At 40.2% G+C, this 24,977-nt stretch overlaps 1 protein-coding gene across 4 annotated transcripts in view; it reads right to left on the bottom strand.

The window, feature by feature from the left end:
• The window catches only part of nup93 (nucleoporin 93), a 138,648-nt gene that overhangs the window by 427 nt on the left and 113,244 nt on the right, over positions 1 to 24,977 (bottom strand). For all 4 annotated transcript variants that reach the window (XM_078544128.1, XM_078544129.1, XM_078544131.1 and 1 more), the window contains 12 exons: positions 24,018 to 24,175; positions 23,275 to 23,440; positions 22,222 to 22,315; positions 21,308 to 21,499; positions 18,777 to 18,903; positions 14,941 to 15,013; positions 14,805 to 14,849; positions 12,937 to 13,053; positions 5,762 to 5,880; positions 2,705 to 2,822; positions 1,960 to 2,043; positions 822 to 950 (listed from right to left, as the gene is read on the bottom strand). In XM_078544128.1, coding sequence (XP_078400254.1) covers positions 822 to 950; positions 1,960 to 2,043; positions 2,705 to 2,822; positions 5,762 to 5,880; positions 12,937 to 13,053; positions 14,805 to 14,849; positions 14,941 to 15,013; positions 18,777 to 18,903; positions 21,308 to 21,499; positions 22,222 to 22,315; positions 23,275 to 23,440; positions 24,018 to 24,175 — 1,422 coding nt within the window. The remainder of the gene's footprint in view (positions 1 to 821; positions 951 to 1,959; positions 2,044 to 2,704; positions 2,823 to 5,761; positions 5,881 to 12,936; positions 13,054 to 14,804; positions 14,850 to 14,940; positions 15,014 to 18,776; positions 18,904 to 21,307; positions 21,500 to 22,221; positions 22,316 to 23,274; positions 23,441 to 24,017; positions 24,176 to 24,977) is intronic.

Raw genomic sequence — 24,977 nt, 5'->3', positions numbered from 1 at the left:
ATTTCTCGTGTTCTCTTAAAATGACATTTAACCTGCTCTCTGCTTCCCTGTGTTGGTATGCAAGCATCAATGGGCTGCTGGATTTATGGCACATGTTCCACACACATTGCCAATCTGAGCTGTGGAAAGATACCAAACAGAGGTGTATACCCACATAAAAGGTCAAAATCAACCTGGGCACTCCTGTACTTTCTCCTAAGAGTGATTAGAAGCCTGGGAAAGGTGATTGTTCTTCTTCGCACTAAGGGAATGATGCATGGTTTTGGACAGGGAGAAAGGAATGAAACATTTAAATTTGAAAACACAACCCTAAGTTTGTTTTCTGTAATCTGGACAAACATTAAAGGCAACAATATAGTCAGGTGAAGTTTTGTATGAATCCGACATCTGGCAAAAAAATTGCATGCACAGAATAACAGCACTATTTGCAATTTTTATGCATTAAAGTATATTTTTCATATATTATATAAAAAACATATTATTTAAGATTTCTTAAAATTATTTCAATTTTGCACATATTGTGAATCTATTCTCTCTGTGAGTGCCCAACATCAACTTTATTCTTTGGATCTACAAATTCTGTTCAATTTCTAACTTTGTCTCACCAAAATTTCAGCCTCCATCCAGTTCTTTTGTGAATCATTAAGTTTACAAAAGCATATTCTATAACCCCTATGAAAGCTAAAGTTTGACAGCTTTCCATTACATCATTTAAGGTTTTCTGATTATTCATTAATCAGTTGACCCAATTTAGCATGTTTCAACAGCTCGAATAGACAGTAAAGTCTCTAACGACAACATGTTGCCAAATATAATCTTACCGAGTCTCTATCCTCCATCACATGCTGAGGTCTGGCTGGGGTGGCTGGGCTTGTGCCCTTCAATCTCTTATACTGGGTGAACAGAATATTCATGGTGGCAAGCAGCACTTCAGACAAGTTGTGTCTAATCTGTGTAGAACAGATTTGTTTATTAGTATTGCCATTAGTTGCTGCCCAATCTCCCCTTATCTCCTGTCTCTTGGGCAAGTAGACTAGACAGATGACAATGGCAGACACTCCAGGTTTTCTTGCAAGCAAAAATCTTCCGTTTTCCATAATGGAAATAATACTGGACATTAAAATGGTAAAAGCTTTCTCACATCCACAGACTATTTTAATGGCCAACCTTGATTGAGAGCTTGTTGTAACACTAGAAGCAGTGGATCAAAAGAATAGAAGAGTGAGCTATAAAGCTCTTTACCATAGAGTGCTACAGCACAGAAATATGACATTCATCCCATCCGCAATAGTCTTTGGAAGAGCTATCCAATTAGTCCCACTCCCCTGCCCTTTTCCCTCATTGCTGTGCAACTTGTTCCCCAAGTATTTATCTAATTTCCTTTCGAACGTTATTAAATTTGCTTTCACCATCCTTTCAGACATTCTGCCAAACAAGATAATGCTTTTTAAAAAAGAACTGCCCTTAGTGTATATTTTGATTATATTAAATATCCACCACTCGGCTCCAACCTCTCAAGAAAGGCCCCTTCAGTAACAATTTAATTTTTCCCCAAACAGCCGTTGATTTCCAAGAGGAAAGCCTAAATTTATTCTGTACAGGGACCTTATAGCTAGCAGTCTGAAGAATTTCATCCTGGATTTAGTGTGCCTCAAAACAGAATACAAAGCAGGCTAACCCATGCTACCCAGTCACAATTATTGCAACCTTTTAATACTCCAGTCATCAGAAGGTAGAGTCTCTGAGACAGAAAAGAATATAATTAAAATCTATGCTATGTTAAATTTTGCATCTTTTCAAAGTAGCACATAGAGTGCTACAGAAATTTGATCTTTGAATTTACTGTACTAGAAGCCTCTGGAATTATACACTCAATGACAGGCCAGAATTTTCACACCTTATGAAGGAACATGCACAATTACATTAAAGCAAGCTATCCCCAGTTAGAAAGCTTCTTACCTCATCACTGAAATTTCTGAAAGCTGCCACTCTCTCCTCAACACTCTCCTGACTGAGAGGCACAAGTTTCAGTCTCTCCATTACCTATGTGGGAAAAGGAGGCAATACAATTAGGCAGACCACCAAGAACTTTAAAAATCAAATACAATAATGTTGATTTTTAATTGAGAGGCTTGGAGGAAGGCCCATAATACAGGACATTTGAGGCTGAAATTAGTGGGTGGGAAGATCAGATAATCAAGTAATGGTTAAATGTTGCCAAGCTTGCGTTTTAAATGCCTGATAATTATAAGAGGAAAGGAAGATCAACAAAAAGCGTTCCTGTTACGATTTAGAACAAAAATAGGCCCATCAAGTTATCCTGATCAACATTACAGAAAATGTAAGTTTAAACTTGACAGCATGACAGTTTGTTGAATTGTCCAGTACTTAGAGAAGAGCAGCAAGTTACTGCTGCCCTACTTAGAGTTCTGTTGAAACCACTCCCTAACCAATGTTTGCACCACTGTCTTAGGACAGAAACAGCTTCTCAAGATAAACCTTTAGACATGACAGGAACCAGATTGGTTTAGTGAAGGGGAAGAAAAAAAAGAAAGACTTGCATTTATTTTATATAGTCTTCTTCACAATCACCAGGCATCTGAAATACTTTATAGCCAAATGAAGTACTTTTTGAAATGTAGTAACTGTTGTAATGTAGGAATGTTTACCATCATTTAATGAAGTGAAAACATAAGTAACTCACATCAATTGCTCTGTCAATATTGCCAGAATGGTATTCATCAAAAAAGGTAATTAGGTCCAGCAAAAGGTAGAAAGTGCTGTCAACTGATTTTTCTGCAGCAACTCCCCGATTCCGATACCTGCTCAAAAAGCAAAATGTTATCCTAAGGAACCGTTGTCTGGACGTTAGTGACACTGATTTCTTTATTTCATGGATCACTCCTGTGCTATCAATGCCATCTGACCTTGTTTAAATTCTCCAAGGATTCCTTGCCTCTAACAGCAACAACTTATATTTATATAATACTTTTAACATTAACCCCGGGTGCTTCAAAGGAGATTTCTAAAATATAAACACTGAGCCACATAAGGAGATATTAGGACCGATGCTGGTCAGAGAGGCAGGTTTTAAGGAACACCTTAGAGGAGGAAAGAGAGGCAGAGAGATTTATGGAGGGAATTCCAGAATTCCTGATGGCACAGCCACCAATAGAGGAGTAGTTAAAATAAGGGACACTCAAGAATGCAGAATTGGAGGATCATAGGTAGCTTGGAGGGTTGTGGGACTGGAGGAGATCAGAGATAGGGCACGGAGCCCTATGGAGGGATTTGAGAAAACCGATGACACTTTTAAAATCTTGTTTGACTGAGAGCTAATGTAGGTCAGGGAGCAAAGGGGTGATGGGTAAATGGGGCTTGGTACAAGTTAGTACACCTGCAACAGAGTTATGGATGAACTCAATTTTACAGAGAGCATAATGTGGAAGGCTGGCCATCAGCGTGTTGAAATAATCAAGTCTACAGGTAACAAAAAGATGGATGAGAGTTTTAATAGCAGATACACAGATGGAGCGGTGGAATTGGATGATGTTACGGAGGTAAAAGCTAGCAGTTTTAGTGATGGTAAGGAAATGTGGCCAGCAGCTCATTGAGGTTACATTCAAATCAGCCATGATCTTATTGAATGACGCAGCAGGCTTGAGGGGCCGAATGGCCTACTCCTGCTCCTAATTCGTATGTTTGTATATATGTTCCAGGTCAAATGACACAAAGGTTGCAAAGTCTGGTTCAGCCTCAGACAGTTGCTCTGGAGAGGGATGGAGTCAGTAGCTAGGACCAAAGACAATGTTGGTATAGTTAGAGGAAACATTTGCTCATCCAGTACTGGATGTCAGATAACCAGTCTGTCAATTTAGAGACAGAGGAGAGGTCAAGAGAGGTGGTGATGAGGTAAAATTTGGTATCAACAGTATAGATGAAGGAAGTGATGCTGTGTTTTCAGACGACATTGCCAAGGGGCAGCACGTCCATAAGAAATAAAAGTGGGCCAAGGGTAGATCTTTGGGCACACCAGAGTCAAGGAGGTGGGAGTTGGAAATTATTGCAAATGATTCTCTGGTTACAACTTCATGTGTAAGAGTGGAACTAGTGCAGTCCTACCCAGCTGGATGAAGATGGAGAGGCACTGGAGGAGGCTGGTATGGTCAAATGTCAAAGGCTGCAGATAGGTTGAGAAGGACAAGGAAAGATAGTTTGCCTTTGTCACTGTTACATAGGATGTCATTTGTGACTTTGATAAGAGCCATCTTTGTGGCGTGGTGAGGCATAAAACCTGACTGGAGAGATTCAAACATGGAATTCCAGGAAAAATGGGCAATGATCTGGGAGGAGATAACCATTTAAGGACTTGAGGGGAAAGGGAGATTGGAGACTGGATGGTAGTTTACAAAAGCAAAATAGTCTCAAGGCTTGGTAACTTCCTACAACCATCATATATCTCTCGGTCCTTCTGTTCCTCCGACTCTGGCCTCTCCTGCCAAGCAGCCATACTTTCAGACACTCAGACTTCTACTCTAGAATTTTCTCCACTAAATTCTTCTGCCTCATGTTCCTTTAAGTCCTACTATTAACCCACCTTTCTAACCAAGCCTTTGATTGCTCTAATATCTCTTCCTTTGGTTCAGAGTCTTTTTTTCCCCTCTTGTATCTCAGAAGTGTCTCAATCTGTAGGTATTTATCCAACTTAAAGAAAAAGATGTTTTCATCCTGCTGGCCTCTGTCCACCTTCCAAAATTTAGATTGTCCAGAATGGCATGGCCTGCTTCTACTCTAGCATATCCACCAATGCAGGTCATGACAAGTTCCATCATTTCCAACAAATCAATTTCAGGATTCTTATTTTCAAATTTCCCCACCAGTTAACTTCACCCAGAGTGGAATCCACCCCCCCGCCATACCTCACTTATTGCACCCTCCACTCCATCACTGGGGGCTGATCTATCAGTTAATAAAAATAACGAACCTGGAATTATATTGTGCCTTTTAAAACCTCTTACAGCCAATTAAGTATTTTTTGGAGCATGGTCACTGTTGTAATGTAGGACACAGAGCCAATTGCACATAGCTAGCCCCCATGCACAGCAATGTGAACAATAGGCTTCTAGTCTCTTGAATTATCTAAAACTATTTTATGCTCTGTGTCACAAAACTATTGGAGATGTTTTTCTTTATGCAATGAACACTATGGAAATTAAAGATTTTTTGGAAAAATTAATGGACTATATTTTCTGCACGACACAGAAATAGTTCAATATCCCAACAATCACTGATATGAATTGTTTGAAAAATGACAACCACTAATGTGTAATTTACTGGAATCTTTCAAGATCCAGAATTGTTTGCCAATTAGCTTCACCACCAAGCCAATATATATTATCCAAGCAGTGCATTTTACTGACCGTTTCACTTGCTCTGAAGGCGTCTATATTGATGAGTCAGAAAAACAATGTGACATTTCCTTCTAATCACCTTGTTTTTAAAAAATATCCATTCTTAGCCATTTTAAATCAGATAAGTTTTAAACAGCTGAAAACTCAGTTCAAATTATGCTTATGAGCTGCTTGAGATAATTAAACCCAACTGAACAAACATGCAATGCATTTTCAATGGGACTACTGAGTGCGAGTTATGACGCATTGGTAAATAATTAACAGCCGATTTTTAAATAAGGCATTTTCCATTACCTCGATATAGGAGTTAAGATAAAGGCAAAAACACTGGCAGAACCTACAGCTCTTACCTCTCAGCTACTGAAAGTGCCATGTTTTTCAATCGTTCTTTGTTAGACTGGGGTGCACTGATTTGTGGTATCACAGGACTCAACAGTTTGTTCATCAGCTCCAGGACCTTGTCTGGGTTCTGCAGGGGGTTCGTTAATGAAGTATTAGCATACCGATTAAAATATTCTGTACATACAAAATCTTGATACATGTTTCTGCACTATAGATTGATCAGGTTTTCTGAGCTGTATCTGCCACAGAGATAAATTTCCTGCACGGAAAATAAAAGACAAGGGCTTAGGTGATTATCTACATTGTTGTGATGATGTGGAATTATGAAGTTTCCAATCTTGAGATTAGAGCCACAGACCCCAATGCCTTACATAATTGTGCCTCATAGCTTTCATTGGAACTTTAGATATCATGGGGTGTATTTTCACTTCTACTGCCTAGTTGAAATCAGGGACAGAAGTTTGGCTGCCCTCTTTCATTTCCATTGATCAATGAAGATCGATCAGGTCATCCACTATTGCTGCTTTTCTACTTGATGCAGGTGAAAATTCTCTCCTATCAGTCATAGTTCATCATTTTGAAAACAAAAGTCTACAGAGTTTACACTAACATCCCTTACAATAGCAAAAGAAGAATTTGGATGTAAACTGCTGGCACTGATGGATAAAGTGAGCCATTCTTTACTGGCTGAGCAGCAAAACGGTTTCAGAATTACGATTTTTAATTTTATTTCCCACTTCCTTGGGCGTCTCATCGTTTGACATTTGTAAAGTGAGAAGGAGAGAGCAAACTGGCCTCGGGTTTCTTGACATCAGTTAGAAAGAGGTGCAAGGATGATTTATGATAATTCTCCCATCTTGTGGGAGTATCTGGCCTCTGCTCTACCATCCCACAAGAGTCACATGGAAGATTGTGAGCTGGGTGAGTGGACAAGTGCAGACACAAAACTACATTCTACTATCCTTTGGCACACTGCATTGGGCTCCAACAGATTCTGCTGTTCAAGTAGGACTGACATGTGTTTAACAACCTCCTGGGTCCTACTGCAGAAACGTAAAGCATGCTTTCAAGGAGGGAGGGAGGCAGAAAACAGGAAACTATAGGCCAGTTAGCTTGACGCCTGTTGTGGGGAGGGTGTTAGAATCGATCATTAAGGAGGTTATAACTGGGCACTTATAAAAACTCAAGGTAATCAGGAGGAGTCGGCATGGTTTTGTGAAAGAGAAATGATGTTTAACCAATTTATTGGAGTTCTTCGAAGGAGTAACATGCGCTGTGGATAAAGGGAAGCCTGTAGATATACTATGCTTGGATTTCCAGAAGGCATTTGATAAGGTGCCACATCAAAGGTTATTGCGGAAAATAAAAGCTCATGGTGTAGGGGGTAACATTAGCATGGATAGAAGATTGGCTAGCTGGCAGAAAACAGAGTATGCATAAATGGGCCTTTTTCTGATTGGCAGGATGTGATGAGTGGAGTCCCACAGGGGTCTGTGCTGGGCCTCAAATTTTTACAATTTACATCAATGGCTTAGATGAGGGTAGCGAAGGCATGGTAGCTAAATTTGCAGATGACACAAAGATAGGTTGCAGATGGATATAGATAGGTTGAGTGGGTGGGCAAAAATCTGGCAGATGGAGTATAATGAGGAAAATTGTGAAGCTGTTCACTTTGGCAGGAAGAATAAAAAGTCAGAGTATTACTTAAATGGAGAACGACTGCAGAATTCCGAGGTGCAGAGGGATCTAGGTGTTCTCACGCATGAGTCACAAAAAATTAGTTTGCAGGAACAACACATAATCAAGGCGGCTAATGGAATGCTACCCTTTATTACGAGAGGAATTGAATATAAAAGTAAGGGTGTTATACTTCAGCTATACAGGGCATTGGTGAGTCCACATCTTGGATACTGTGTGTAGTTTTGGTCTCCTTATTTATGGTAGGATGTAAATGCGTTGGAGGCAGTTGAGAGGAGGTTTACGAGATTGATACCTGGAAAGAGTGGGTTGTCTTATGAGAAAAAGTTGGACAGACTGGGCTTGTTTCCATTGAGTTTAGAAGAGTGAGGGGTGACTTGATTGAAGTATATAAGATCCTGAACAGTCTCGACAAGGAAAGGAAGTCTCCTCTTGTACATGAGTCTAGAACTAGGAGGCGGGGTCAGCTTTTTAGGACAGAGATGAGGAGAAATTTTTTCTCAGGGTTGTGCGACTTTGCAACACACTGCCTCAGCAGGTGGTGGAGGTGGGGTCATTGAATATCTTTAAGGTGGAGGCAGATAGATTCTTGTTAAACAAGGGAATCAAAGGTTATCGTGGGTAGATGGGGATGTGGGATATGAAACACAAACAGATCAGCCATGATCTTATTGAATGACGGAGCAGGCTCAAGGGGCTGAATGGTCGACTTCTGCTCCTATTTTGTATATTCTCATTTCACTATAAGTCACAAAGAAGGATTGCAGACATCTGTAAACAACTGAAAAGGCCCTCATTATAGTAATGTGTTCTGACTCACTGAAATTGTGGGCTCAGTACTTTAATACTTTATTAAAGCTGTAGGCATCTTCCTGTGAAAGGCGTTGAAACCCTGTAATAAACGTATAGCTTTACTAGCCGAAGGAAATGAAAGGCTTTTTGAAAACTATCGTACCAACATTCAGGCAGATAGTTGTTTAGTAGTACAGAACTTGAGTATTGCTGAAAAAAAGAGACATGCCAAAGCTTTTCATCTTGTGCTCTTCAGGACACTTCACAAGAATACCAATACAGGGGAAAGGCAACAATTTATACTGTATATGAAGAGTATGCTGATTGGTTGTCAAGTGGCCTCCAATTGGTAGAAGCGTTGCCATGGAGAATGCAGTTAACTGATAGTTAACTGCCAAGCATTGTTTGAAATTTAAACCAGGCAGCTTTACCCTGATTGGTCAAGGCATTGTCCTGATGAATGAGTCAGCGAATGTCTGTCACTTATTTAGTTAAGCTGAAACAGGCGCAATGTATGTACATACCCTTTCTGCCTGCAAAGAACAGGGCCTTGTGTATTAATATGTGTAGCTTCAATATTACGGGATTTCAAATGACCTGTCTGACATTCACACGCAGCGCGAATGTCTTTCGCCATTGCAAGGCCTTAAGGCTGTCTTGCCCACATATTTGTCCTTGGCTTGCTGCATTGTTCCAGTGAAGCCCAACGCAAACTGGAGGAACAGCACCTCATCTTCCGACTAGGCACTTTACAGCCTTCCGGACTGAATATTGAATTCAGCAACTTTAGATCTTGAACTCCCTCCTCCATCCCCACCCCCTTTCTGTTTCTTCACCCTCCCTTTTGTTTTTTCCAATAATTTATATAGATTTTTCTTTTCCCACCTATTTCCATTATTTTAAATCTATACCTTTAATGCCCGGTTAGTCTTTCCACCCCACCCCCACTAGAGCTGTACCTTGCGTGTCCTGCCATCCATTCTTAATTAGCACATTCGTTTAGATAATATCACCACCTTCAACACCTCTTTGTTCCTTTGTCTGTGACATCTTTTGATTATCTGCTCCTATCACTGCTTGTTTGTCCCTACAGCCACGCACCCCCCCAACTTCTCTCCCCCCACCTTAAACCAGCTTATATTTCACCCCTCTCCTAATATTACTCAGTTCTGTTGAAGGGTCATGAGGACTCGAAACGTCAACTCTTTTCTTCTCCGCCGATGCTGCCAGGCCTGCTGAGTTTTTCCAGGTAATTCTGTTTTTGTTTTACACATCAGTAAACCTGACAAAGGGACAGGAATAGTCATCCTTAACAAGTGTGACTATGTCAACAAAAGGCATGCCATTCTTAATGACAGATCCAAATTCGGATGCATTCAACCGGCTACTCAACATGACCGGACAGCCTTGCTCAAAAGTAAGCCAAAAAATGCTTGCAGGGCTTGTGCAATCCCGCAATACGCATGTGCTAGATCAGCTAGGCACACTTCCAAGGATTCAGCGTCTTCAGTGGATGCTGGTTTATGACAGGATAGTTGGGAGTAGAGGAGTTTGAACTCAGCAAATACCCCTTCTTGTTTGATTTGCGATGAAGACAGACCAAAATTGAAACCATGCGCAAGATCAAGTTCCTTACTTTCCAAGAGTATGTGGTCAGAGAGGTTTGTTACGTGTTTAGTGGCATCATTAATTGCATTGCCAAACTGTTTCTGCTTAAGCGAGTTTATGGTGCAGACCTGTTTTAAACAGGTATTATTTATGGTACAGTCATCTACTGAAGCAACATAGTGGCATAAATGGATCAAATTGAAAAATGAAACAAATTTGCACACCTCAGACCAAGTGCAGCTCACTTGAGATCCGCCAGAGGGTTCTCTACCACGGACTACCACAAGAATACCTTCACTGGTCAATATATGCATTGGGGTTCTTACAGTTCCACACACTATAAGATTGGTCTTATCGGCAACCTTGTAAATAGGGCTCGAGTCATTTGCACACCATGCAAGCTTGATGCTGAAGTAGGGCGCATCAAAGGCATCCTGCCAGATAACAGTTACCCTGATCAGATAATTTCGCCCTGTATACCAACAAACAAAAGGGCCTAAAGTCATCACTTTCGGCCCACAAAAGTGTCCAGTCTACCTCAGGTTACATAAATACTGTGGCTACAAGAGCAGGTCAGAGGCTAGGAATCGTGCGACGAGTAACCCACCTCCTGACTCCTCAGATCCTGTCCCCCATCTACAAGGAGTGTGATGGAATAGTCTCCACTTGCCTGGATGAGCGCAGCTCCCACAACACTCAGGAAGCTTGACACCATCCAGCACAAAGCAGCCCGCTTGTCTTGGCACCACATCCACAAACATTCACTCCCTCCATCACTGACGCACAGTAGCAGCAGTGTGTACCATCTACAAGATGCTCTGCAGGATTCACCAAGGCTCCTTCGACAGCACCTTTCAAACCCACAACCACTACCATCTAGAAGGACAAGGGCAGCAGATAGATGGGAACAGCACCACCTGGAGGTTCCCCTCCAAGTCACTCACCACCCTGACTTGGAAATATATCACTGTTCCTTTAGTGTCGCTGGGTCAAAATCCTGGAATTCCTTTCCTAACAGCACTATGGGTGTACCTACACCACATGGACTGCAGTGGCTCAAGGCAGCAGCTCACCGCCACCTTCTCAAGGGCAACTAGGGTTGGGCAATAAATGCTGGCCCAGCCAGCGAAGCCCACATCCCATGAATGAATAAATAAAAAAATTCCCTGGAAGGGCAAGGAACCTCAAAATTTGAGCGACAGGTGAAGCTAGCTGTTTCATGCTGTTACTATGTAGTAGCAACATGAGTGGTATTCACCGATAACAGGATGCTGCCATCAAGCCAAGAAAACGTTCTGCCTATCACACAAATGAGTAATGTGGTATATGAATTTCAGTGCCAGTATGACGCTAGCTAGGTATGTAGGCTATACGTCACAAAGATTGGTGGTTCATATCAAACAGCATTTCTCAGCCACTGGCGAGGTACAGACCATACCCAACCAGCCTGAGCTTGCAAAACTCAAAACACAGTGTCCAACATAAGATGTGATTCCACAATCGGACAACATCTGCTAAATAATCCTCAGTACGCTAAGAATTACGATGACAACCAATTTAAGATAGTCAGTCAGGCTTGCTGTGTGGCCCATTTGCGTGTACTGGAAGCTACATATATTAATACACAGACCTCTGACAGAGAGAACATGCGTATACATTGTGGCTGTTTCAGCTAAACAAAATAAGTGACAGTCACTCGCTGACTCATTCATCAATCGGGGTCAAGCTGGCCGGTTTAAATTTCAAACAATGCTTGGCATTTAACTGTCAGTCACCATCACTCCATGAGAGAGCCCACTTGCCAACCAATCAACACTCTCTTCACATATAGTATAAATTGTTGCCTTCTCCCTGTGTTGGTACTCTTGCGGATTGTCCTCAAGGGTGCAAGATGAAAAGCTTTGACATGTCTCTTTTTTCAGCAATGTTCAGGCAGATACAAGAAACATCAGAATCAGCTCTTCCAAAGGCTTACACTGTTACTGATGGTCTAGCAGATTTGGATCATTATGCCTGGGAAAATTAAAGGCTGTGAAAATTGATGTCAGCATAGCTACAGGCTCCACTACTGAAATTAACGGAACTGGGAGTCACCAGTAAATAATGCCTACATTTCCATTTAAAAATTGTTAAAAGCCAAAGATAATTATTCTAGTAAGGACAAGTGCCCAAATAAATGCCAGGGAGGTGTGTGTGTTTTGGTGGGTGGCAGGGGGAGTGTGGTAAGGTGCGCTAGGATTACCTTTCAATAAAAATGAAAAGAAAGGCAGAGTTTCAGATAAGCACAACATGTCTGATTAATGAGAACTGTGATCAGTCAGTCATAATGTGGCACGTGTTCCAACTATTCCCAGAATTGTTCATCTTGCATGAGAATGTTTTCAGTATTTCCAAGCCATAGAATCATTGATTATAATACACAGGATGACTGGCAACAAATGGACAATAAACAGATAACATTCAGCCCGCTGTACCAGGACATTATAAACCAAAATACTTCATTTGTTTTCAGCATCTTTGTTTAAAAATCCACAAAAGACATGTTACAATGCCTCAGTCACTGGTTTTGAAATAAAGAAATTAATGTAATTAAGACTGGCACAGTCAGAGGGATTGAATAAATACCACAAGGTGACCAAAGAGCTGTAGAGCAGAGGGTACCTGCCCATCATTCCCCACTAAATCAGTTTCTGGTCTTAACTGGGATATTATAGGGGAAGCTCCAGGGAAGAGGGAACAATTGAAACAACTCACTCTGCATCACCTACTGCAGTTAGTGGCTGAGCCTGGGAAATGTACCCATTTATTCCCTCCTCCCTCCCAAGCTGGGAAATATTACTTGTCACAAAACACCTGAAAGAGCAGAAAATGGTTTTTTAAAAATTAAATTGCCCCTGGAATTCTGGATGGGAAAAGGATGAGAAATATTTTTAAAAAAATATTATGCAACATACAGCACTGTTCAAAATTTATCCAAATAATTTTAAACATCTATACTACGAAGCCATAATTTAAATGCAGTTTGGAGGAAATCTTATCGTCTTCACATATATCTATACTTAGATACTTTGTAGTTCCTGCCTACCTTAGCCAGGTCATAAAGCTTCACAGCCTCTTCAAATAAGCCCTTATTTTCAGCCACTGAAGCTACCTTACTGATAACAGCTCTTGTGTCTCCAGCAAACTTGTCGATTACACCAGGCTGATCAGTGAAAGAAAATGGTTACAGTAAGAGAAATGGCATTCTGTAATTAACTTCAATTATTTACATAATCCCACTGAAATTTTCCACGGCAACTAGGTAACAAAGCTTATTTAAAACGACTATTTAGAATGGCAACTGAAGGGTTAGTACAGAAAATGGAAATTTCGCTAACAGTGCAGCAGCGCAGAACATCTTCCGAGACTGGGGATAAGGGACATCATTCATCGAGAATAAAGTGCACTCTGTGCCACATTTAAACTTATTAATCTTGTTCAGTGATTATTGAACATGATCACTGGGCATTAAATACAGGATAATTAATCCCAGCAAAGTCATTCTCAGAGTGTAAAAAAACTATGGATTTTTAAACAACAGAACATAGATTAAATATCTAGAACATTAAGTACAATTACAGCTTACAGCACCGTTGCTTAGAAACACAGTTTAGCTCCAATGCCTAGGTAAGCACTTAAGGGTTGTGCAACATTCAAAAGTCATAGTCAGGTAATTCTTGAAAATAAGTGTGTACAGCAATTTCCTTTCATCAACCAGGTGTATGACACAAACACATCAAGTTGCTCAATAGTCTCCAAATCGAACTATGGAGAAATCTACATAGCTTGAGTTTCTGTTTGGTTATACTTTCTGCCCCAAGGACACTTCCCACTTACTGTGGCACAGTGTTCACTGCAGGTGTGCAAAGCCCAAGACTTAGGCATCCAAGTATGTGTTAGGATCCTAAAAGTGCACAGCTTACCAGTAAAAAGCACAGGTGAGCTTTAAATATACATACGCAATGGCTTTCTTAAAGGGAAACAACTCCAAATTAAAGCTGTTGTCAAGGTGATTTTTAAAAAACTGTACTGGTTCTATTATATTTCAATATTGTAACAAGAATACATAAGAGGATATGGTTTCTTACAGGATATGGTTTCTTACAGAAGATAATTGTTAGCATTAATAACCATCCAACAATTCAGAAAGATACATTTTAATTGGTTAGAAAGCAGTGAATGACATTTTCTCCATAAAGCTGAGCACCTGTTACATGTATTCTCAGTGAAGAATTCCTTTCCTCAGTGGTATCATCATCTCAAAACAACAAGGCATGAAGTATATCCATGGCTCAACAGAACCATGCACCAATCGATATGCTACAGAGCCAAGCAAAGGGTTTCATCCTTGGTCAATACTGAATTAGCTGATCTCAACACGGAAGTCAACAATAATGCTACAATAGCCCTCAGTCTCCCTACACTTTTTTTGGTGAGGTGCTGGTGGGGGGTTTCCATAGTGGCAGCCAGGGCCCATGGTCCTGATCAGTGCAGAGTGGTCACCACTGCATGCGAGAGTTTGGGGGCCAGAAAGAGACAGAATGAGATTGGCAACAACGTCCATTGTGGCCAGATGACAGACAGTCACTGACCATGCTGCCATGACCACTTGGACATGCAGTCTGAATGCTGCCAGCATTCATGGCATTACACCCCAGCATTAGTCGCTGCCTTCAGAGAAATGGTAAAGGGAGAAAATGGGAAGAAAAAGAAATACAGCAAAACAAAAACAATCCAATTTGAAGCCTTGGTGGAACTGCAGGAGACTTCTAAAACCATGTTACACAAATGGATGCAGCAAAACTGTTTACACTCTCTTCAGCCCACACATCCTTAAAAGAAGCACTCTTCAAAATAACACCTTTAAAGAGAACGGGGAAAAAATTTCTAGTATCATAGCAAATCTCATCTCACCTTTCGACTGCCATCTTTCTCTAATCGTCCAAGCAGCATGTCAAACTAGAAACAAGGAATAGAAAAGTTAATTTAAAAAAAACAGAATGTACCACGTTACAGTATTTCAGCACGTCTCAGTTGGTACACTGCTTACCTCTCGGCTTTCAATGACAAGCTCACTGACACATCTCATGAACATGTTTTCTCCATGACTGTCATTCTCATTTCTACATGAAACAGCAAACAGAATGAAATAAGCATCAATCCGATGTGACAGCTGAGTTACAGAGCATATTGTACAGGTTGGAAAGCCATTTTCTGGTTGCTCTCTCCTTTTCTCTTCATCACCACGCAATTTATTCTGACTGAAATAGTACCATTAACAGTGACGTGCAGCCAGTCGAACTCTTATCAACCTCCTTTAGCAATTGGCCATGCACTGAGCATTTACATGACTTTGAAGGTACTGCTTCTCAATATTTTATTCAATAGTCAGGTCATACACAAACGTCTGTGTGAACTACCACATTTGAAATTTAGAAACCTGATAACTGAAGAACTGTGTTAATGTTTCGAGCCTATATGACCCTTCTTCAGAGTCTCTGAAGAAGGGTCATAAGGACTCGAAACGTTATCTCGGTTTCTCTCCCCACAGATGCTGCCAGTCTGCTGAGTTTTTCCAGCATTTTCTGTTTTTGCTTCAGATTTCCTGCATCCACAGTATTTTGCTTTTAATTGAAGAACTGTGTGCTGATTGATGAAATAATTTCATAACCATATTAAATACTATAGAAATTCTCTGCATAGAACCATAGAACACTACAGCACAGAAAACAGGCCATTCGGCCCTTCTAGTCTGTGCCGAAATATTATTCCGCTAGTCCCATTGACCTGCACCTAGTCCATAACCCTCCAGACCTCTCTCATCCATGTATCTATCTAATTTATTCTTAAAACTTAAGAGTGAGCCCGCATTTACCATTCAGATGGTAGCTCGTTCCACACTCTCACCACTCTCTGAGTGAAGAAGTTCCCCCTAATGTTCCCCCTAAACCTTTCCCCTTTCACCCTAAAGCCATGTCCTCTCGTGTTTATTTCTCCTAAACTAAGTGGAAACAGCCTACTCGCATTTACTCTGTCTATACCCCTCACAATTTTGTAAACTTCTATCAAATCTCCCCTCATTCTTTTACGCTTCAAGGAATAAAGTCCTAACCTGTTTAATCTTTCCCTGTAACTCAACTCCTTAAGACCCGGCAACATCCTAGTAAATCTTCTCTGCACTCTCTCAATCTTACTGATATCCTTCCTGTAGTTAGGCGACCAGAACTGCACACAATACTCCAAAGTTGGCCTCACCAATGTCTTATACAACCTCACCATAACATCCCAACTCCTATACTCAATACTTTGATTTATGAAGGCCAGTATGCCAAAAGCTTTCTTTACAACCTTGTCTAACTGTGACGCCACTTTCAGGGAATTATGTATCTGAACTCCCAGATCCCTTTGTTCCTCCGCTCTCCTCAGTGCCCTACCATTTACTGTGTATGTTCTACCTTCATTTGACCTTCCAAAATGTAACGCCTCACACTTTTCCGCATTAAATTCCATCTACCATTTTCTGGCCCATTTTTCCAGTTGGTCCAGATCTCTCTGCAAGCTTTGAAAGCCTCCCTCGCTGTCCACAACGCCTCCAATCTTAGTGTCATCACCAAACTTGCTGATCCAATTCACCACATTATCATCCAAATCATTGATATAGACAACAAACAACAATGGTCCCAGTACAGATCCCTGAGGCACACCACTAGTCACAGACCTCCAGTCTGAGAAGCAATCATCCACTACCACTCTCTGTCTTCTCCCACATAGCCAATTTCTAATCCAGTTTACAACCTCTCCATGGATACCAAGTGTCTGAACCTTCTAAACTAACCTCCCATGTGGGACCTTGTCAAAGGCCTTACTAAAGTCCATATAGACAACATCCACATCCTTTCCTTCATCTACTTTCTTGGTAACCTCCTCGAAAAACTCTACAAGGTTCGTTAAACACGACCTACCACGCACAAAGCCATGCTGACTATCCTTAATCAGCCCTTGGCTGTCCAAATAATTATATATCCGATCTCTCAGAACACCTTCCAATAACTTACCTACTACTGACGTCAGGCTCACTGGCCTGTAATTACCTGGTTTACTTTTGGAGCCTTTTTTAAACAATGGAATAACATGAGCTACCCTCCAATCCTCCGGCACCTCACCCGTGGCTAAGGACATTTTAAATATTTCTGCCAGGCTCCCTGCAATTTCTACACTAGTCTCCCTCAAGGTCTAAGGGAATATCATGTCAGGCCCAGGGGATTTATCTACCTTTATTCGCTGTAAGGCAGCAAGCACCTCCTCCTCTTTAATCTCTATATGTTCCATGAAACTACTGCTCGTTTCCCTTCCTTCCTTATACACTATGCCAGTTTCCTGAGTAAATACTGATGCAAAAAAACTGTTTAAGATCTCCCCCATCTCGTGAGGCTCCACACATAGACGACCACTCTGATCTTCAAGGGGACCAATTGTGTCCCTTACCATCCTTTTACTCTTAATATACTCGTAGAAACCCTTCGGGTTTGCCTTCACATTATCTGCCAAAACAACCTCATGTCTTCTTTTTGCCTTCCTGATTTCCTTTTTTAGTATTTTCTTACATTTTCTATACTCTACAAGTACCTCATTTGCTTCTTGTTGCCTATACCTGCTATACACCTCTCTCTTCTTCTTAACCAGATCATCAATATCCTTTGAAAACCAAGGTTCCCTATGCCTGTTAACTTTGCCTTTAATCCTGACAGGAACATGCAAACTCTGCACTCTCAAAATTTCGCCTTTGAATGCCTTCCACTTACTGAACACACCCTTGCCAGAAAACAACTTATGCCAATCCACTCTTCCTAGATCCTTTCTCATTTCCACAAAATTGGCCTTTCTCCAATTTAGAATCTCAACTCGAGGACCAGACCTAACCTTATCCATAATTAGCTTAAAACTAAAGACATTGTGGTCACTGGACCCAAAATGTTCGCCTACACATACTTCTGTCACCTGACCTGTCTGGTTCCCTAATAGGAGATCAAGTATTGCATCCTCTCTTGTTGGTACCTCTATATATTGATTTAGAAAACTTTCCTGAACACATTTGACAAACTCCAAGCCATCCAGCCCTTTTACAGTATGGGAGTCCCAGTCAATATGTGGAAAGTTAAAATCTCCTACTATCACAACTTTCTGTTTCTTACATCGGTCTGCTATCTCTCTACAGATTTGCTCCTCCAATTCTCTCTGACTATTGGGCGGTCTATAATACAACTCTATTAGTGTGGTCACACCTTTCCCATTCCTAAGCTCCACCCATATGGCCTCTGTAGACGAGCCCTCTGGGCTGTCCTGCTTATGCACAGCAGAGTAAACATTAGTGAGCAACAGAAGGTCATTTTCCAATAAACCTGCAGTAATGGCACCATTAGTAATCCCCTTCTGTGATCATCAGCTGAAATCAAGGACAAGAAGCTCAAACAATTAATATCTGCATCTTTATTTTTTTTCTGGCACTAAAACAAAACTGCCTTATTAAACTTAAGATATATTATAAACAGGTACAAGATAATGCTTTCAAGATTATTTTGCTCTCAATGATAATGATTTGTCATTCTAAAAGCCTTGCTCTCAGTTTACCCTGATTAAATTATTGCTTTTATGCACACATTTGGATTTCCACAATTTTCTGCATTAACTATCAACTCACATTTACAATGTCCCCATCAGAACAAAATTTGTACAATGGATTGTCTTGTAGTGCACTTGAAAATGTTTTAAATGAATAAAAAAAGTTTTGCTATTTAAGCATTTCAAAATTTTCTAAAAAGGAATAGAGCATAAACTATGCATCTGAATTTTCCAAGATTGCAATAGATAGATGTTAAGGAATATTACCTGAGGAAGTAGAAATATTGGAGTGCTTCTCTTGGATCAGTAGGCTCAAATTTTCTAGTGTACAGCATTAGCAGACGGATGAAATTAAGGCGCCGTAATGGACGGGGATCGGCATTGTCCTGACTCACTGTTACGAGATTATAAAAATGAATTATAAAAGATTGAAAAGAACAGCAATGTTGAAACAAAGTTTAAAAAAAAATTAAACTGGGTATTCCCTCCAAAAAGCAAAAACAGCATGACAGGCCGGGAAAATCTCAAGAAGAAAATGCAAAAATCTGCCACAAAGAGAAATCAAATTTAAGGTATACGAGTGCAGCAATCTTGAGAGATTAATTTGGGGCATGAGACCTTCTGCATATCATATGTATTACGGGAACCAGCAGCTCTTGCTACAAAAACATCAGAGCAAGAGGAGGAAAAATCTTGAGCAAAATACCAATAGTGTGGAAAATTCCATGTTTGGGCTTATGAACTAATGAAACATATTCAATGACTTTGGAACAAACTAGGTTAATTACACAAAGATTAACATTGGCTCATGATTTTAGCTACCAAGTCATTTTCCACTGTAAAGAGGTATCCATCCAAATCATTGGATTAGAAAACTAGGGAAATTTTCATTAGGCAACCTAAATTTCAGTTGGAACATCTCTGTTTTATTGCTAAGAATATTAAGATAAAACCCTTTCGACTGTAATTAAGTAGTCTATGATTTCTGGTAGATCGAGTTTGTCCCCATGGTAGTAAATAAATGCCTACTAAGAATTTCCCCAACGATTCAAATGATCAAAGTATTAAGGAGCTCAGCCACACAAAGTAGGAAGAACCCAAGTTCAATCCCTGGTCTGTGCCAGGTTGCTGGACGTTAATGCAGCCAGTACAATTAGCCTCAGCACCCAAGTTAGGGATACGCCCCATGGGATAAACTGGCAAGGGTTCCCGAAATTGAATCCAGCAGCCCCCAGCTAGAGCATGTGTCAGGTGAAAGAAATGGGATTTGGCTGCAATTAACCTCACCATTAACTAACCACCAAGCTCAATTATCAACAACCACTTGAACAAGATATGCTGTGGGTTCATGTCCCAATCCCGGAAAACCAAGAACTGTGATTGTACTCGAAAGAGTTGCAATCTGTGACTGTTGATAACTTGAAAGAGTTTGAACAAGGTATGTGTGTGTGCTTGGAGTATCAACTCCTAAGTGAGTGCAAATAGTGGTGATAGGAAATGAATGGCAAATTTGATAAGGCCCGTGTCCAAATGCTTTGAGCCAAAGCTTAATTTGTGCAGTAAATTCTCAATGCTTCTGTTACACAAAGCCTTCAGTCCCATCTAGGTGCCATGGGCAGTTTTGGATGCTGAACCTCAGCAAAGTTAACATGACCTTGGGAGGGGCACAGCCAGATTCACCAGCTTTAAATGATTAAATTAGAAGGGCAGTTTCCTGCATTTATAAAGATATGGGGTGATCTAATCAGGATCTTAAAAATTATGATACAGAGGGCCAAAGGGCCTGTTTCTGTGCTGTATGACTCTATAACTCTGATGAGGAATCTAGAACAAGGAGGTAATCTTAGAAATAGACTAAGGTCATTCAGAAGCAAAATCAGAAAGAACTTTTTTCACATAAAGGATGGTAGAAATTTGGAATTCTGTCCCCAAAAGGCTGTAATTACTGGATCAATTGGCGCTTTCAAGACCGAGATCCATAGATTTTCATTAGGTAAAAGCATCAAGGGCTGTGAAATAAAGGTGGGAAATGGAGTTTAAGTACAGCTTTGAGGGTCTGATTGGCCTACCATCTGCTCCTATGTTCATCTATCACACTGTTTCCATCAAATATACAAAAATCAACTATTTGAAAGCATTATGTTACAGATATAACTATACTAAGTACAGGCCCTGGAGAGGTGCAGAGGAGATTCACTAGAAAGATACCAGGGATGAGGGACTTCATTTACATGAAAAGCCTAGAGAAGCTGGGTTTGTCTTTTTTTTTTAAAAGAGCAGAGGGGGTTAAGGGTTAATAGAAATGTTCAAAATTATGAATTGTTTTGAGTAAATAAGGAGAAACTGTTTCCGCATGCAGGAGGGGAGTTAACCAGAAGGCACATGGCCTGATAGGGTGGTAGAAGATGATTCAATAGCAACTTTCGAAAGGGAGTTGGAGGCATACTTGTAAAAGGGAAAAATTGCTAGGCTAGGAAAATGGAACTATTGGACTGATCTTTTACAGGCGCAGTGACCTCCTTCAGTGATGTGTGGTTCCGTTTCCTCAGAAGTGGCGGTATATTCAACAAAACCAAGAGCTCACTTCCAAACAATTAAAATTATACTTATTCCAATCTGGTCATATCAATAATACTTTGGTGAAAATCACTTTTGTTGGAAAAGTTGGCAGTGACTGGGATTATGCTAAATTCTTAAACTTCTTGATTGATTGAAACATTAATTGAAGAATGCCAATATAAAACTTATTTCAAACTAGCTAAAGGACTTATAGTGGACAGTTTTGACATTGTACTTACACAGCTGTGCACTTTGGGCAGATGATTTCAGAAGAAGTTTTAACTCATAAAGAACCAATGCCACATGCACTGCATGACAACGCAGTCGATCCATACGGAAGAGAAAGGCAATTGCTGCCTCAAATTGGGCTGTAAGGAAAAGGACTTGGAAGTACAGGAAAGGATGCTGGTTTGCTGAAAAGTGCGATTCACCTGGAGGAGTAAAAAATATATTTAGGTGCATGATCGCAATGAAAGACTTGACTGACTGCAGCTTTGTGAATCAACAACTTATGGAACACAAAATTAAGTGGTACAGAAGCTGAAAGTTGACTTTATTTCTATGATTAACTTATCAAAATTAATGTAATAATCAAATTGCCCTGGAAAGAAACAGAGTAAAGTTGGAATTGAGACAGGGCATGAATAAAACTTTACATATGATGAACTGTTGAAAGGCCTGCAATGCTTGCAATTGTCAAGACTATTTTACAACAAACACTTGTTTTCCAGTTATCATAAAAGCAATTTTGCTGCAGGTGATGCACTCTACATATCTTCACTGTAGGTACAACAAAATATGTATTAATTTTCAGAAGTTAGAGCTGTAGATTGATTCTCTAGAATAAATTATTTGCCTAGAGTTCTTTAAAATGTAGTTTTATTAAAACCACAAAGCTACCCCTAGTACTCACCACCTGCACAATGAACAGATGGTAGAGATCTTACTGTGGTGGTATTACCTGTGACACCAAACCAAGTGCCTTTTTTCAAAAATTGTGTGCCATCTGAACGAACTAACAAAGGTGCACTCCACTTTACATTACCTAGAGGAGCACTGGCCAGCATAAAGGCTTAAATACACAAATCACTAGGGTTAAGTGCTAGCAGATAGCTGGGCGTGTCAAGTTGAATATTTAACACAGGAAGCTTACCATATTCCTCCAACAGTTGGCTCTGCAGCTGTGGCAGGGTTTGCCTGTCCTGAGGAGAGCTGGTGCCATCATCTTCAAAACACACTTGATTCAGCTGAAAACACAACACGAGAACACACTTAGTACAACATAGAAAGTTTCAGCAGAAAAGGGCATTTCACTCACTGGATATCACAAGTAGGGTTAACACTAAATGACCCAACAACAATACCAAATTCATAACAGTATCCCTTGCTACTGGTCTGATGTTTTCATTTCATACATTATTCATTTTGTGTTTTGTGTTACGTGACCAATTTGATGTTAAATTATGCAATCTGTGCTCTTGAGGAGCTAGATTGAACTGCACAAGCCAAGAGCACTTAGGATCTTTGCAGTCAGCACAAAAGTAGCTTTTAACTAGTCACCTATGCTGGAATGAAGTTTAGGTTGGTGAATAACTGCATTCCAGCACATTATACTATCCAGTATCTTGTAAATTCTGTATTTACTGAAAGCATCACTTTTCAAATGATTGAAAGTGTTACTTCAGGTATTTTTTTTCACTATGCCAGTGAATCAAAATCAATGATTTAAAAAAAATACTTGGTATAGATAAGCCTGTAGTTCCAATGAAATTTCTTGATCCAAGTTATTAATATTATAGATTACTTGCTTGCCTCAATACACTTTTATTGGCAGCGTCTAACGAAGCTTTCGACTGTTTGGTGCAGAACTTGGTAATGCATTGACTCATATTGCCACTAACAGAGAACTTTGACAAATAATTTAACTGAAACAAGCGCACACAGCAATCTGGAGTTGAATTCTTGATGACTTAGTATTTTCAAAAGTTAAATGATACTTTACAATTATGTACTGAAAATACAAACATGCTATATATTCAGCAATTTTGAACAGAGTAATTAATCAGAGGCCATATTCACAAATCTTAGGAAGGAGGGAGACACCGATCAGGTCAATAGTAAGGTGAAAAATATGACTGGGTTTGTCAACCTCTATCCTTTCAGCCATGCAAGAAAGATAGGGAAAGAATGAAGTGAGCGCTAATACCTTTAGCCAGAGGTAGTCGTCTGTCTTATCAGCAATTTCACTGTGGTTGTCAGTAACATCACATCGACCAATCAGGCAGTAGACTGCTCTTTTATACGGGTCTGTGCTGTTCCGCAGAGCACGGCGGTAATGTAGGCGAAGTTTGTTCTCTGTTGTAGGAGGCAACCTAGGAAAGACCAAACAAGTCCAAACAGAAAAAGAGAAGTCAAGAGGCAGGGACATCATTTTGAATGTGTGTAATTAAACACATACAAAACTTTCAACCTCTCCAGTTGTACACAAAAACACACAATCATTTCAGCTGAGATATACTGTACTTTTTCCCTCTGATTTTTTTTTCCATCCAAGCCAATGCTGGTCTACAAAGGGTCACTTTCTATCCAGGTTTTTATCCCCTTTAGGCTCATATAAGGATTATCTATTCAATGTACCTAATTCCCTTTCATTAAAAACTGTTCTAGGCTAAAGAAAATTTGACTGCAAACCTTTTTCTCTGCTTTCATTCTGAAATAGAATATCATTCTGATATAGCATTTTATCACGCCATCACAATATCTCAAAATGCTTTAAAACCACTGGGTTATTTTTGAAATGTTTGAAATATACCCATTTGAAGGGTAAGTATGTTGTATGTTGAAAACTTAATTTTGAAAATAGCTCTTCTCACAATTTCACTATATTGATAGCAAGGCTAATCTATTTTTACAATTCATCATGAATCTCTAGCTTAACATGGCACTTACCTTCTGTCATCGCCTTGAACATACTCCTGGAACCAATTGCTAAATTCCCCGAGCTGATGCTGTGCACGGTTCACCACCTGCATTGCTGCCATTAAATCTCCACAACGCAAACAATAGTAGATGAGGGCCCAGACTGGCTGACCTTCAACCTCACCATCCTAGATTTTAAAACATCCTTCTTAGAACATTATCCACTATGATTTTTGACCATGAGTATTTAAAATACAAACATTGGTTATCAATAAGCAGCTCAGAGTATCACATTATTCTATACAATAAATCTACAATTTTTAGTTTTTAATTAAAATGGCTCAGTATACATGGTGTTTTTCCATCTCCACAAATTCCTATATCACTGGCCATCAGATGATGCGATATACAGAAGTTCCTATGCCCCATCAGCCATCTTCGAAAGAACAATGTACAAACCCTCTTCAACACCCTCTCTTCAGGCACCATGCCCTGAAAGGGCATTGATAACCATGGACTTAGGTGTTGGTTCATGGTTATGTTTGGCTAGGTATTGCAGAGGTTTGCCATTGCCATCTGCAAATGGCTGGCTAGGAAACTTGCCCTCTCTTACCACCTGCCATAGGTGTATCAGGAGGATTTATAGTTGAATATCAATCTGTTTGGCTGCATTATGAATGCACCTTTTGTGGCCATCAAGACTTGGGGGGTGGGACCTGAACCCGGGGCTTCTGGCTCAGAGGTAGGGATGCTACCCATTGTGCCGCAAGGCACGTCCCTCTTCAACTAATTAAATTAAGTCAACTGCTGTTCAATTAACAAAAGGGAAGGTCGGTGATACAGTGGAGTGATGAAATGATAAAAGGGACAAAGGCACAAGGAAAATGGAGGAGATGATAATGGGACTAGTGAAGAAACAAAAGATGGGTCAAGAGAAGACATCAATATAAATAGTAGAATCACCACTGGCATTTGCCATCTGAAAAAAAA

The sequence above is a fragment of the Cetorhinus maximus genome, chromosome 6 (assembly GCF_964194155.1).
Source record: "Cetorhinus maximus chromosome 6, sCetMax3.hap1.1, whole genome shotgun sequence".
In the NCBI taxonomy this organism is placed as follows: Eukaryota; Metazoa; Chordata; class Chondrichthyes; order Lamniformes; family Cetorhinidae; genus Cetorhinus; species Cetorhinus maximus.
The sequence above is the reverse complement of the archived record's forward strand: the minus strand, read 5'-3'. Positions and strand labels throughout refer to the sequence as shown.